General features: G+C 38.6%; 1 protein-coding gene across 1 annotated transcript in view; it reads right to left on the bottom strand.

The window, feature by feature from the left end:
• Nucleotides 1-15757, bottom strand: part of ADSS2 (adenylosuccinate synthase 2) — a 34345-nt gene that overhangs the window by 6304 nt on the left and 12284 nt on the right. Inside the window, exons 4-10 of the mRNA XM_025877526.2 lie at nt 13699-13749; nt 7146-7212; nt 6779-6886; nt 5788-5869; nt 3604-3730; nt 1956-2110; nt 321-445 (exon numbers count right to left, since the gene is read on the bottom strand). Coding sequence (XP_025733311.1) covers nt 321-445; nt 1956-2110; nt 3604-3730; nt 5788-5869; nt 6779-6886; nt 7146-7212; nt 13699-13749 — 715 coding nt within the window. The remainder of the gene's footprint in view (nt 1-320; nt 446-1955; nt 2111-3603; nt 3731-5787; nt 5870-6778; nt 6887-7145; nt 7213-13698; nt 13750-15757) is intronic.

The raw sequence follows: 15757 nt of genomic DNA, 5'->3' as shown, positions 1-15757 counted from the left end.
CTCCATATAAGCAAAATGCACCATCTACCTACCTACCCACGTACCTCACTTCCTTCTATATTTACATGCATGTGGGAGTAACATGATTCCTTTTTCCCAATCGTGGATATGTAGGAAGACAACCTGGGGTCCTTTCCCTTGGGTACCCTTTCCCTAGATCTTGGTCCACTTGAACCTTGAGCTACAATTTCATCTGGAGGCCAAACGGTGAACCTTTTCTACCAGGGCACTGTTTTTCAAGTTTGCACTCCACAAAATTTAACCTGTGGTCATAAACTGTACCTTAGTTTCCTGAAACAAATGTTTCTAAGAATACTCACGCAGTAAATCCATTAATCATATGAGCATATTTGAGCAAAACCAGGTCCAGCCAGCCACACCTTCTTTTCCTTCCAGTTGTTACCCCAAACTCTCGACCTCTTTTTTGTAATAATTCTCCAATTTCCTAGAAAACAGAAAACAGGACTTTAGGATTATAATACCAATGCTGTCAATCTAGTAGAATTACATGTAAGATCATATACCAAGTCAAAGTCTTATAGAGATGAACATCTTCCAAAAAATAACTAAGTGGAAGACAGAATTCCCTACCGATGATGGATCGTATGTGAGGTAGGCATTATTTGGAAGAGATCCACTTTGGGCTTCATTTTTTACCATTTCTTTAAAACCTATAGTTTTTACAATGTTGGATAACTTCTTAAAATTTAGAGTAACATACAAAATGCTTCATATTAAAAACAAGGTTAATTATTTATTAAAATAGACAAGTTAAGCCAATTGTTCCAATAACTGTAGTTCAATGAGCCTCCCAAAAACCAGGAGACAAACTCTCAGCTGGTCAGTCGGTGTGGACAGCACAATGCCCTTTCGACAGTGCTCAAAGATCTAAGCCACAGCCATTCCCTACAACCCAATTTTTCACTTATTGTCTATCTACTCCTAAGTTACACCTTTCTGATTAAAGTCATCATTTCACTACCTCTTGTATTGACATCAATACAACTATGTGTTTTTTAAAATGTTGCTCTGTCAGGTTTGAATCCCAGCCCCGTCCCTCTGAGTAACTTTGCACAAGTGATTTCAGCTCTCTGTGCCTGTTTCCTCATGTGCAGAAGGGGGACAGTGACACCACCCAGCTCCCCAAGGGTCATGAGGTCCAAAGGTCCAAAGACCTTCCAAGTATACAACACTCAGACAGTGCCCCACCCGACGTCACCGCCACAGAGCTGTTGGCTGGGAATAGACCAAGTCTGGAAGTCTCTCTTCTCAGCCTCGGCTCCAGAAAAGCTCTTGGGGAAAGGCAATTCTTATTTTTACCCACTTCTTTCTCCTCCACTATCTCAACCTCCCTCATAAACCCACCTTCCTGTAGCCTGGCGCTTAAAATTACCTTTAGGTTCTCTCTAACCCTTCGTCTTTTGTTGCCAATCTGCTGTCACTTAAGTGAAAAGCACAGGAAGAATTCATTAAGGGAAAAAAAGCAGAAGTTTTTATTTTATTTTTTATTTTAAAGATTTATTTATTTGACAGAGAGAGAGCGGGCACAGGCAGGGGGAACGGCAGGCAGCGGGAGAGGGAGAAGCAGACTCCCCAATGAGCTGAGAGCCCAACCTCGATCCCAAGACCCTGGGACCAGGGCCTGAGCTGAAGGCAGACGCTTAACAACTGAGCCACCCAGGCACCCCCCCCCACCTTCTTTTTAAAGATTTTATTTGACAGAGAGAGAGAAAGATTTTATTTGAGAGACGGGGGCGGGGGCAAGAGAGGGAGAAGGAATCTGAAGCAGACTCCCTGCTGAGCGTGGAGCCTGATGCAGGGCTTGATCCCACAACCGTAAAGTCACGACCTGAGCCGAAACCAAGAGTTGGACTTAACCAACTGAGCCACCAAGGCACCCCAGAAGTTTTTATGTTAAAACTTTCAGAATTGGATCTACTGAAAAACAGGCTTACATTGTCTTGCTCTGTTGGGAAGGCACCAATGCCAACTCTAGTTGTGTAAGCTTTCACGACCCCATACACTTCTCCAACATTTTGAGGGGGCATTCCCAACCCGGTACAGACACCTCCAACTGTACAGTTCGAAGAGGTCACAAAAGGGTAAGTTCCTAAAAAAGAAACAAATATTATACACACATATACATTCCTCTGAAACAGAATTACTGTGAAAAATCTGCATCTGAGTACATTCTAGGTACTGGACAGACTTGACTATAACTGCCCTCTCAAACCTCAACCTTTAGTCCTTGATCCTTTCTGTCTGTAATGAGATCAAAACACACACAGTTAGAGCTCTCCCTGCGGTGTTCATTCTGGGGAGGTTGCTTGAATGTGCACAGTTACTCAGCTCTATATGGTAGGTACTCACCTAATGGATTGCTGAATAATTTCATGCCAAAACACGGCGTTATAATCTATGTGTTTTTAACATGTTCCTGTTAGTTTAAAAATGAATTTATTTTATTCTCTTGATATAGATTTTTAAGATACAGCCACAACCTAGAGTGACACCAGTACACTAAGAATTTTGTGGTATTCATTATCCTATCTTCTGATCTCTATTAAGGGAATAATCCCAAAAATGATAAGAGAAGCTAAGAGGGGTGTACTCCCCCATCCCTAAAGATCCTGTTCCTACTTAAACTATCCACTAAGCTAACCAGATACTCTGCTTTCTTTCCAGATTCCACAGGCATATTATGGAGTCAAAAATACCAATCTACAGTAATAGAAATACACTTTTCCTTTAATTGGTATACTTGGAGTCAAAAGCCAATGAAATGTCAGTAAGACCTGAGAACAGACTTATCTTTGGAGATCATGTTCAGAGGGAAAGGCCAACAACCTAATGGGGCAGTAGTTGGAAGAAGTTAAAGCCTTAACTTTTTTAAGATGGAGGATGCCCTAATCCATTCAGAATGTCACGCCCAGGGAGTTAAATGGATTTCCACAGATCTTAGAATAGGCATGTTTAATGACAATGTTGATTAGTTTTCGATATTTAAAAAAAAGGCTGAATTAAAGGTAAAGATCCTTCCATAGGATTCCCCTAATCATCTTAAAGTTCCAAGCAAATGGAGCATGAACCAAACAACGGAAATCGGTTTAAAGTATCCCAAACCCACTGACCCAAATAGTGATTTCATTTTTCTCCTGAACTACAAATCGTAACACATGCATTGTGTATTCCACAATATTACTTTAAAAAAAAAGAGAGAGATTAGTAAGAAGAAGATAGCAGGAGAGGAAGAATGAAAGGGAGTAAGTCGGAGGGGGAGACGAACCATGAGAGATGATGGACTCTGAAAAACAAACTGAGGGTTCTAGAGGGGACGAGGGTGGGGGGATGGGTTAGCCTGGTGATGGGTATTAAAGAGGGCACATTCTGCGTGGAGCACTGGGTGTTATGCACAAACAGTGAATCATGGAACACTACATCACAAACCAAAAAAAAAAGAGATTAGTAGATGACAAACGTCCATCATTCCTGAATATACAAGCTAAAAGCCTTGTTTTAAAACCCCGTAAGGCAAACATTAATTATTTATACCCTAAGTACTTTAGGGCTCAGTTAAGCTCCCGCAAGTCCTATCTCACTTACCAAAATCAATATCTAGTAGTGCTGCATTTGCGCCTTCTACCAAGATTTTCTTTGGTGGTCCATGCAGGGCCTCGTAGAGGAAGTAAACTCCATCTTTCACCATTGGTTTAATCCTTTCCATATAACCCTGTAGACAAAGACAAAAAACAATTTCAATGTGTGCTAATAAATTTACAACATGACCAGTACAAGTACAACTCACCTGACTGTGACAAGGCAAACTTAACTCTTGCAAAGCAGAAGGGGGTTGGTGACTACGCTCACCCTACTGCATATTTGGATTAGCTTTGGTCTCTTGTCCTGATCCCCCGGAACCAGACATGAGACCCTAGCTCAAGAACAGTAGAGAAACAGTGAAATTCAGAGGTTCTACACTAACCTCACTGCAAGTAAGGTTCCTCACCTTCCATTCTTCACAAACCAGCTCTCAGGAAAATAAAAAGAGCTGAGTATATTACACTGTGCTTTTATATTTTGTGAGGTATTTAAAAAGCCATATTTATAATCCATGTAACCACGAGTTTTGAAACTTGCATCCGGGTGATTGTCAAAATGTTGGTGCAGGTCACAAGTGACATTGCCAAGCATGCAAACGGTGACAATTGTTAATATTCTTTGGCACTGTATTCCATTACAGCAATATCTCAGCAGTATTACTAGATAATATCAAATACTATTTTACACATGAGCATTGTAAAACTCTCACAAAACATTAAAAGTATTAATAACACTGCTTAATTTTAGAATTCAATTAAAAATGTAATATAAATAAGAATTCCCCCAAGGCCTAAAGTATAACTACAATAAAACCTAGTTTTAACTATGTTTCCATATTTAGCCAGTCTAGTATGCAAATTCCGCCATCCACTCATGAACTAACCAAGTATGTTACACCTACTGATGAATGTCTGGTGTCCCTCCACCCCCTTGGCTCTAGTCTCCTGCTTATTCCTGGTTTAGACCTTTTGTCATGCTGGAAATGACCATGCCATTCATCATGTCCCTTATTCCTTAAAGTGCTCGTTCGACATATACCACCTATCAACAATCTTCTTCCCCAATTCTGTTCGTGATTATTCATCTGCTTTACATTCACATGAAACATGGATAAAACAGAACCAAAGAGCCATATCCACATTTTAGCGCATAAATATTTCCAAGTTGCCAGGAATAAACTGAAAATATTTGTTTCATGACAGAATGAAAGAAGATGGCAGTCTATTCTGAGCAACGACCAATACACTGAAATCTAAATTCCCAACATTTAGAATCTTCCAGGGAGCTCTTTTTTTTAAAGGAATTTAGTGAGTAGATAGGCCTAAGGTATACAACCATTCTAGAATGGCATATGAGGTTTATAAATTCCTATTCAGCTATGGAATTCACGTTCATACCTATTTATAGAAGAGAAGTAATAATCATATACATAGGACCCATCTTGAAACGCACCAAACATCAGGGACGAATGTAAGGGTAGAAAGGTAGGAGATTTGCCTACTGACGAACTCAGGCACCACTGACAACTGAAAGCGGCCACACATGGACCCAACCCTTGGCCAATCACCTTCTCTGTCTTTTAAGACAAAGTGCTACAGACACTGGCCCTGTAGGGCGTCCTTCCAGAACAGGCCGGCCAGCTTTACAAGTTATCTCCTGCTGTCCCTCTGTTGATCTATGCTCCACATTACTAAAAGGGACTTTTATATAATACAAATCTAGTCTTTTTTTCTGCTCAAAATTACTCGATAGCTTTTCATTAACTCCAGGATAAAAGCCAAACTCTCTATCATTGCGTATAAGACCACTACAAGACCCCTGAACTCCTCCTCTCTGCTCCCCACTCAATCTTTTATTTCAGCCACATCATGTGAAGTGACTCAAACATACTATGTCCTTTTAGGTAGGCCTATATACTTTTAGACATAAAAAGGACAAGTAATTTGCTTTACCAGTTCTCACTTCCAATGCTTTACGCATATCTGTATGGCATTTATTATACTACAAATTATTTAACATATAACTTCTCAGTCACAAGGTAATTTCCGTAAGGGAAATTAAACACTCCACGTTCTTCATTCTTAGGTTTGCAGTTCCTAATGCAAAACGGGAATGAATGAAAGATCTTAGATGCCAATCTGGCAAACAAGTCTTAAAAAGGACATTAAAAAGGCCAGAAAGCATTACCTTGAGTTTTTGTAATTCGCCTTCAATGTCGATTTCCAGAGTGGGGTATATAGATTTGTATTGGTTAGCCAGAACTTTGAACCTGAGAAATAGACATAAATCAAGACAGTAGCTCAATTAAAAATAGTCTGAATATCATTCGATTCAAATGGTTTCTGTAGATAAGTGTTGAAACCACTTAAAACAAATGAATCCCAAACTGAAGCTCCATTCTAAAAAATAAAATCTAAACAGGTCAGTCATATGAATAAGTGACACACTCAAAAGCAGTATTTTTTATTCAAATTTAGGAATACCAACAACATAATTGGGGTGATGTGCGTGGAGGGAAGAACTAAAATCTCCAACACTTCAATATGAATTTTACTACACTGTGAAAAATAAAAGGGGGTGGTCTGCATGATGCTTTTAAGAGAGACAGAGGTAGGGCCTTTGGTGCCACCTGTTACTAAATACAACCAACTAACTCTCCATCACAGAGTCACCATATAGCTTTGATGATGATGATTAGGTTTCTCATGGAGATTTTTCTAGAGAGTAAGTGTCAGTGAGGCAATTTCTATTGTTTAAGGGGAGTTTGGGACACAAGAGTTCACCAGTACCTAAAAGCCTAATTATGTCTGGGCGGGGGGGGGGGGGGGCAGCGGGTCTCCAGAACTGAAAATCTGAGGGTCAAGACTCTGGGATGTGGTAACTCCACCAAAGCACCCCCGGAATCTCTGTTTCTCAGCAAACCATTCCAAACTCCAATCCTTAAATACAATTTTGGCTTTGCCTTCTTAAGGTACTGCTAGGATATCATCATGAGGTTACTTTTCATGAAGTTTAATTTGAAATTAAGTAATAAAAATAACTTTAAAGTCCAAATAAAACCAAAAAAGCCAAACACCACTATTCAACTACAATACTGATTTTACCAATTTGCATCCTGGATTTGAAAAATTCCAAAAATCCCATTTGCTCTTGCCACTCTGAAACACGAGTTAGTTACCTCTCAGAGAAGCCATCAAAGTCAGAAACCAGATCACACATCCGCAGTCCACTCCGAGCAGCTTTGGAAGAATAAACTGGGCCAATGCCCTTTTTTGTGGTACCCAAACTTAAAAATAAATCAGAACAAGCTTTGAGTTAGACAAGAAAAATGGAGTTCTTGTGGTCACATCATCACAACGAATGAAGGTACTTTGACTATTTTCTGTTTTGCTATCTTCTGTAAGTTTAGTTTCACAATCCTATAGATTTCTCTGGAGTCTAAACAGGATATTCTAATAATTTTTCTTAAACCTCTGGCCTGGAATTTAAACATTAGGGTCTGGATATGCTTAAACTGCACCGAAAACAAAAACAAAAAACCCTACTTTTTTCCTGCTTGTTCTTGTCTCTGCTGCTCCTGGATACCATCAGCTGCTTGATGAAAGTCGAACACTGAGGGGAAGAAAACCAAATCACAGTTGTTGTTGAAACAAAGGTAATACAGGAGGAGCAAAACATACTGAATTTTAAATTACTCAAGCTATGAATCCCTTCAGCCTAATTTCATCATGACTAATCAAACAGATACATTTTATTTTTTTAAAAGATTTATTTATTTATGAGAGAGGGAGGGGGAAAGAGGGAGACAGGGAAAGAGGGAGAGAGAAAGAGAGAGAGGGCACGAGCAGGAGGGGCAAAGGGAGAGGGAGAGAGGATCTTAAGCAAACTCCGCGCTAAGCATGGAGCCCGATGCGGGGCTTGATCTCATGACCTGAGCCGAAACCAAGAATTGGAGCTGAGCAGCTGACTGCGCCACCCAGGCACCCCAAATGTATACGTTTTAAAAAGCAACAGCAATGGCGGGAGTGAAGGTTTATTATGCCAACAGGTATACTAATATGAAAATATGCCTGATTGTTCATTCCTACTAACTGCAACCTATATTATTTTAAAAATGGTTAGCGGGTACCCCACAATTCTGTGAAACTCGGTTTACTAGGATACCCTCTTTTCTTTAGGTTCCACCCTCCAGACATCTCTAGGTTATTCTGACATCTCTCTCTCTCTCACATCAGTCTCTCATGAGCTTCCATCGTCTCTAGACAAAACTGTAGCCAACTAATGAGTGTGCATATTTCCACTCTTGGACATCGCGAATTCATAATTTTGAATGCAGCAAAGCCATCTTTCCAAGACACAAATATAATGTCACTACCCCTTTTGCCTTTAAAAAGTCAATGGCTTTCTATTGCTCAAAAGAAAAAGAACTCTTTTATGTGGCCTCCCTGCATAGCCTGCTCTTTCATCTGGGGCCCCCTCCTTTCTGCCCTTGGGTCACAAAGACATTCTTCCACATCCTGGGCTACAAGGCATACGCTTCTGTCTGAATGTGCCTCGCCCTGTGCCTGCTCACACACGTGTACTCACGCCCACACACTCACTCTCTCCTACCAGTATTTTAGGAGTCTTGGGACCATGTCAGTTAGCTTACCAGATTTCCTGCACCTACAAGTTCTCAAATATTTACTGACTGAATAAATAGCGATTTTATGGAACAGGCAGGCCTAGAATTTGGTCTTCGAACTTTTAACCAAGGCTTCTTTTGTTTCAAAAAAGCCTTAGGGGAATATAATTTACGTACCATAAAATTCACCCACTTAAAGTGTACAATTTAATCATTTTCCGTACATTAAACCATGGTAAGTTGAAATGTATAAATTTTAAACAGAATGACTGATATAAGGTTCCTAGAACTAGTGGTGGCATGTATAAAAGAACTATTTGGCAGGATCAGGAGACTAATATTGTAGTTATAGATGTTGAAACTAAAAAAAAAACAAAAAAAAAAACCCCGAGGAAATCTGACCTTAAACCTCCCTCTGACTAGCCCAGCCTCTAAAGGGCTTCTGTGCCCTAGGTCCCCTTTCTGAGACACTGAGAATTGTCAAGGCAGTCATCTCCTCTGCTTGGCAAGGTTAATAAGCACAGCTGTGTACAGCTAACAGGTTTCCCTAGTGGACTCGTAGGGGCGTTCCAACACTTCCGACACGAGGTGACCACAAGACAGAAACTACGTTCTTATTGTGTGATTTAAAATTATCCTGTAAATGACTATCTGCCTCAGTGCCACAGAACTGGATAGCAATGACATCCTTAAACTACACTGGGATATTGTACACCAACAGACATTTACAGGAATGTGCACAGCAATATTATTTATAATAACTCAATACTGGAAATGACTCAAAGTTTCATCAACAGTAAAAATGGACAAATTGGGCCACAGTCATACAATGGGATATACGATTCAGCAATGAAAATAAGATATTGCTTCATTTAATAATAAGGATGAATCAGGCATACTGCTGAGTGGAAGTCAGGCACAACAGATTATATAAATGTATAATTTGTATAAAATTCAAACACAGATGAAACCAACCTATGGTTGAGAGAATAGTGGTTACCCTTCATGAGGGGGAGTAGATAATAACTAGGAAAGGTCATCAGAGTAGCTTTTTTTTTTTTAATTTAGATATATGGACATATAACATTAGTTTCAGGTGTAGAACATAATGATTCGGTATTTGTATACACAGTAAAATGACTACCACAGTGAGTTTAATTAACATACATCACCATAAACAGCCACAAAGTTTTTTGTGATGAGAACTTTGTTTTCTTAAGTAGGCTCCATGCCCAACGTGGGGCCTGAACTCACAACCCTGAGATCAAGATCTGAGATAGCCAGATGCTCTCCCGACTGAGCCACCCAGGTGCCCCTTGATGAGAACTCCTAAAATCTACTATCTTGGCAACTTTCAAACACGCCATACAATACTGTTAACTATGGTCACCATGCTGTCCATGACATCTTTGTGACATTTTTATTCTGGAACTGCAAGTTTGTAACTTTTGACCACCCTCGCCCATTTTGCACCACCAACTGCCTGCCCCTGGCAACTACCAATATGTTCTCCCTATCTCTGAGTCTGTGGGGTTTTGGGGTTTTCTTTCTCAGGACTGCCTTGACTATTCCATTTCTTTATAGTTCCAAATAAGTTATATTTGTTCTATTGTTCTATTTCTGTGAAAAATACCACTGTAATTTTGATAGGGATTGCCCTAAATCTGTAGATTGCTTCGGGTAGCATGGACATTTTAACAGTACTAATTCTTCCAATCCATGAGCACAAAACATCTTTCCATTTATTGTGTCCGATTTAATTTCTTTCATCAGTGTCTTACAGTTGTCAGTGTATAGGTCCTTCACATGCTTGGCTAGCAAAGCAGCTTTTTCCAGCACTAGAAAGGTTCTGTATAACAAGGTAGTCAGTGGTTAAAGGGGTAAAATATTGTATACTTATTGTGCACTTTGTGTATTGTGTGCAATGTTAAAATGTTGACTTATTTCTAATAATAGCTATCCTATACTATAGGGATCAGTTTATTGTCATGCTCCTAATTTAGTATACAGCTTATAGCCTTTCTTACCTACTTTTGAGGGGCCAGAATAGTTCTTAAGAAGCTGTTTCATTAAACTCCAACTTTGCAAATCAGTTATGACAAAAACTGAGATGTTGGAAGAAGCCATTTCTTTTGAATGAAAAGATACTTTAAAGTATTTTTGTTATTTTCTATGTTCAAATAAGTTACAAAGGCACCTGGCAAATCACAAGTAAATGGTTGATGGAAAGCAGGTAAACCATATTTTTCAGAAGTTAATTCAGTACCCTGCCATAGAGCTAATGTTTTTTAGGTGTTTCTAGGCCCTGGGGAGCTATTAGTGAAATCAGAATAATTACTTTCATAAAGCTCCATTGTAGCATGGAGCCTTAATACCTCCACTAATACTGTTTTTGAGAGAATAGTCTTTGTGTGAAGTTGAGTATCTCTTCCATTTTCTACAGCCTAGATACTAAAAACAAAAAATGCTGCCTTGGGAACGCAGTCTAATTTTTTAAAATAAAAGATGATTATGCACGTTCAGTAGGTAAGTTTTATTAACACCATCTTTTTTTTATTATTATCGTTAAGTTTTATTAACACTATTAATGTTACACCCTATGAATGTGTCCAGTGTGAGCCTCAGTACCTGTAATATCCACTTTGCTGGCTTCTCCTATCTCCTTAGGTCTTCCTTCCCCAAAGTGTTTTTGTTTTTTGTTCTTTAAATCATGGTCCCTTCACATGAGATCTACCCTCTGAGCAGGTTTTTAAGTCACAATACGGCAATGTTATGTACAGTATGGTGCTGCGTGTCTCTAGAACTTACTCATCGGGCATCTCCTTCAGCAGATGACGTGAAAGTCATCTTCCCACTGAAGCGTCCCCAGCCACTTTATCTAAAATTATAGATCCCTACCCACATAGTACAAACAGCCAGACACTACCCATGGCTCCTTTCTCTCCTGCGAACTTATCACTGCATGCCATGGTACATTTATCACATATTTATCTTGTTTATTATCTGTCTCTCCCTACTGTACTACAAGCTCCATTAGGAAGTTTTCTTGGTCTTTTCTGAATCCTTGGTGCCCACCACCACACCGGGCACCGAGTGGTCTCTCAACAGGGAGTTGCTGAGTCAAAGGACAGACACCCAACAACCTGCATTTCAAATGTTCAAAAAAATTTAAAGTCTCAGCCACTTCTCAGGTCTCTTTTCCTCAATAAGGATCTCTTATATTACAAATTTTATTATGAGTTTCAACGAGACAGGGCACAATTATAATAGTTTCTTGCATAATTGCTAAAGTATGCTAATATAAAGAACTGGACTCTTTTAAATTTCTCTATAAGGAAACTGACTGCTCAAAGCAAAAATGTTAGAACACATTACAGAGTTCAGAACAATGTAGACATGAAATACATGACAATAATGACACAAGGGACTGGACGAGGGAAGTGGGAACATTTCTTTGTAAAAAGCTTGGGTTAAATGTTATATTATTTTAAGGTAGATAATGATGATTTAAAGTTGTATATTACAAATCCCAGAAAAACTACCAAAATTCACAAAACAGGAGGTATAAACTAATAAACTAATAGTGCGGATAATATTTAAAACGTTAAATCTAAAAGAAATCAGGAAAAGGAACAAAGAGAAAACAAAAAGCAGATATAAATGCAATCATACTGATAATTAACTATATAAAAAAATGATCTAAACACTTCAATTAAAAGCAACACTGTCACAATGAATAAAAAGCATTTATTTAGTCTATAATAAATGCCCTGTAAATATAAAGATATAGGTAGGTTAAAGATTATTAGATTGAAAAAGATACACCATGCAAATACTGTTCTTAAGAAAGCTCTGCTGGTTATACTAATATCAGAGCAGGCTTCAGAATAAGGAATATTTACATAGAAAGAGAGGATATTTCATCATGATGAAAGAGTTAACCCATCAAAAACATAAATTTAAATATATATGCAATCTACCTGAGCTTCAAAGCAAAGCAAAAACTGACAAGAGTCAAAAAGAAAAACAGACAAATCCACAACTCTTGTTGGAGGTTTCAACATGCCTCTCTCTCTCCAGGTGATTGATAGCAAGGAGAAAAACACCAGCTAGGACACAGAAGATTTGAACACCATTTAAAGGACACTTCAAGAAGACTCAACAACTCTCAACAGAAGACATATTCTAAGTGCATGTAGAACATGGACCAAAACAGACCCTGTGCTGGGCCATAAAAAAAGTCTCAACAAATTTAAAAAGATGGAGATCATACATAAAGTATATTCTGTCTACAACAAAATTAGAAATAAATCAGAAAAATCATCCAACCTTTAGAAATTTAAACATATTTCTCAATAACTCACAAACAGAAATCACAAAAAAATTATGAAGTTTTTCAACTGAATGGAAATAAACATACCGAGTGTCAGTATTTGTGGAATGTAGCTGAGGTAGTATTAACGGCACCTGTGCATCTTTAAATGCTTATATAAAGAAAAGAAGGGTCTCAAGTCAATGATCTAATAAGCTTCTAAAGAGGCTAGAAAAAGTGAGTAATACAGGTCAGTCCAGCTCAGTTTACTTCAAAGTTATTTTACTGGGTTACTGAGGCTACGCAGAGGCTTCAAGGCTCTGATTGTTATTTGGAGGCACGGATACTTAAGAATTTTGATTGGCTGCTCTTTTTTTGTTTTTTAAATGTAGGCTCCATGCCCAGAGTAGAGTCCAACACGGGGCTCAAACTCACCACCCTGAGATCAAGACCTGAACTGTACTCAAGAGTCAGACCCTTCACAGACTGAGCCACCCAGGTGCCCCTAATGGGGCTGCTCTTAAATAGGGGTCATGCTAAAACTAGAGTAGCCACTGCCTCAGAGGACACCTGTATTTAAATACAACTGAAGAGTTTATAACAGTCCATTCTCTCTTTCCTGGTTATTGTCTCGATAATTAACAATTCTATCACATCAGATAGTAACAGGAAACAAACTTCGAATTTATTAGTGGTGGTTGAAATTAATTTTAGAATCCAGTTTGCTCTAACTAATCACGGAGGAGAAGGCTACTCTGGATAAAGTCTGAACCACTGAAAAAGTTGCAATATTACATTTCAGACACAGAGTCACTCTACAGATATGCCAGACAGCAGACCTGCTTTTAAATAATTAATGTGCAAGTAATGCTCTTTGTATTTTGATGCGGTGTATTTTATAATAGAATTAGAGATGTCTTGTGAAATACTGCTTTTATGATTCAATTGTAGCTAATTCGTTCTTCAGAAATAGGTAAAATTTAGCCTAGTCCTTTACCAAAAGAGAAAAAAGAAAAAAATTACTAAGATTTCATGTATTTGGAGCCCAACTATTATAATCCATCTTACTTAGTTTTCACTAAAATTAGAAATTGGCTACTAAATGCTTCCACGTGACAAGTGTCTGATAATAAGACAGTTAAATGCATTATGTGCCCCTTACCAATATGAGCTCTGTCAGATATGATAAGCCTTTTTTCCCAGCCTTCCAGACCTAGAGAAGGAGAAAAAAGATACGGCTTATTAAACACTTTGTATAATATCTCAATTTCTTTAGAAATACAATGTTTAAAAGTGTTTTTCACAGAAGTAATCACTTACACATCTTGTCATCTGTATGGGAAATATGTTTAAACAAGAATTTCCTCACCTGTCATTCATTATATTTACATTCATTCACAAATTCTCTTTCTAAATGTTTTATTCTAAACAGCTCCAAACTCAAGCCAGCCAAGTCCACATAAAATACTTCTAAGAATTCAAAAGCAAATGGAAGGTAAAGGTCATTTTTGTTAGAAGCAGGGGAGGGGAAATTAGCTGCAGAGCTGGAGGAGAATTTCAAGAAAAGGGTTATCTGGGGAATAGAACCCTTTCCCAAAAGACAATTATAAAAAGCTGGGATTAAACGAAATAATAAAATGTTCTAATTCCTCCAAAGGTCTATGAACTATACTGCCCTTACTACACCGACTTGTAAGGTGACATACGTATCTCCCCATTTAGCTGTGAATGCCTGAGGTCAAGGGCCATGAATTTTCATAACATGGGGCCTATCATTCCATAAATGTTCAAAGAACTATTGCTGAATGAATAAACGAATCTAAATGGATAGGTTTCTTCAAAGACGGTACCTTAGTAAGCTACATGCATTCTAAGAATAAGCTGCCAAACTCTAAAATTTTCAAAACTAGTATCTAGATATTCAAAATCAGCTGTTAATTTTGATAATATCCAAAGATGTGTTTCAAAAATGATTCCTTATAAAGAGGAAGAGCTAACAGTGAAAAGGGAATATTAAGCCTCCCCCTCTCTAGCTGTTTTTGACATTAAGTATGTATTCTAAAGTTAGCTTCAGGCATATTATACAGAAAATATTACAAAGAAAATCAGTAAAATGGATTCAGCTGGATCAGACAGGCTGAAAGGAAAAAGAAAGGAAGGCAAAATTTTTAAAGGGTACAAAGGAGAACAGAGGGCAGTATGGGAACCTCAAGTTGACAAAATTCAAAAGCAGCCCGCAATACCTAGGTAAAAAATGCAGAGGACAACAGAGATGGTAGGAGGGCAGGCAGGATTCTGTGAAGTCAGATTTAGTTGTCAGCAACACCTGAGGTCGGGTTGCTACTTTCAAACCTGAACAATAAACTTTAACAACGTAATGGAATTGAGTATTTTAAATATGAGCCAAGCTAAGGGGAAACAATGCTTTTCCTCAACTGAGTATTATTTGCATGACCAAATTCCCCTAAAACCCTAGCAAGGCAGCCAAACTGAATGTAAACAGCCTTCCAAAAATCCAAAAGAGATTAGGAAGGGCAGGAAATTAAGCCTTTAAAAAATTTTTTTCGGGGAGACGGAAGTGACTCTTTTGTCATAGAAGGAGCATTTCCCTGATTTGGAGGGAGGGATAAAACAAGACTCTTTTATCCCTGGGTTGTATGACCAACAGAAACAAGACTGACTGACTGTGCAAAGGGGACCCCACTAGTTTCCTGACTCAGGAAGCTAATGTTTGGTTTGGGAGACGGGGATGCCAACTTGAGCACAAATGACAAAAGGAACTCAGGAATCTCGAGTCTGACCTCCAGTGGATAGTAATTCCAGCAACCTAAAGAGACACTCTGCAGATGACCCAGGTAAAAAAAAATTAGGGTTTACACAATGACATTATGTCTTTTGTTTAAAATACTGATTAAAATGAAAACAATTTAACTGACATTGAAAAATTTGTCCTACAATAACCAGCAATTTTAAAGTATAAGACAAGGGGCGCCTGGGTGGCTCAGTCGTTAAGCGTCTGCCTTTGGCTCAGGTCATGATCCCAGGGTCCTGGGATCGAGCCCCATGTCTGGTTCCCTGCTCAGCATGAAGCCTGCTTCTCCCTCTCCCACTCCCCCTGCTTGTGTTCCTTCTCTCACTTTGTCTCTGTCAAAAGAATAAATAAAATCTTTAAAAAAATAAAGTATAAGACAAAATGTTAACTTTGTCTGACATGACATCCC

This window comes from Callorhinus ursinus, unplaced genomic scaffold (assembly GCF_003265705.2).
Source record: "Callorhinus ursinus isolate GAN/ISIS: 27379988/994484 unplaced genomic scaffold, GSC_fseal_2.0 scaffold13, whole genome shotgun sequence".
Classification (NCBI taxonomy): Eukaryota; Metazoa; Chordata; class Mammalia; order Carnivora; family Otariidae; genus Callorhinus; species Callorhinus ursinus.
Note: the sequence above shows the minus strand (reverse complement) of the source record. Positions and strands in the feature narration are given on the sequence as shown.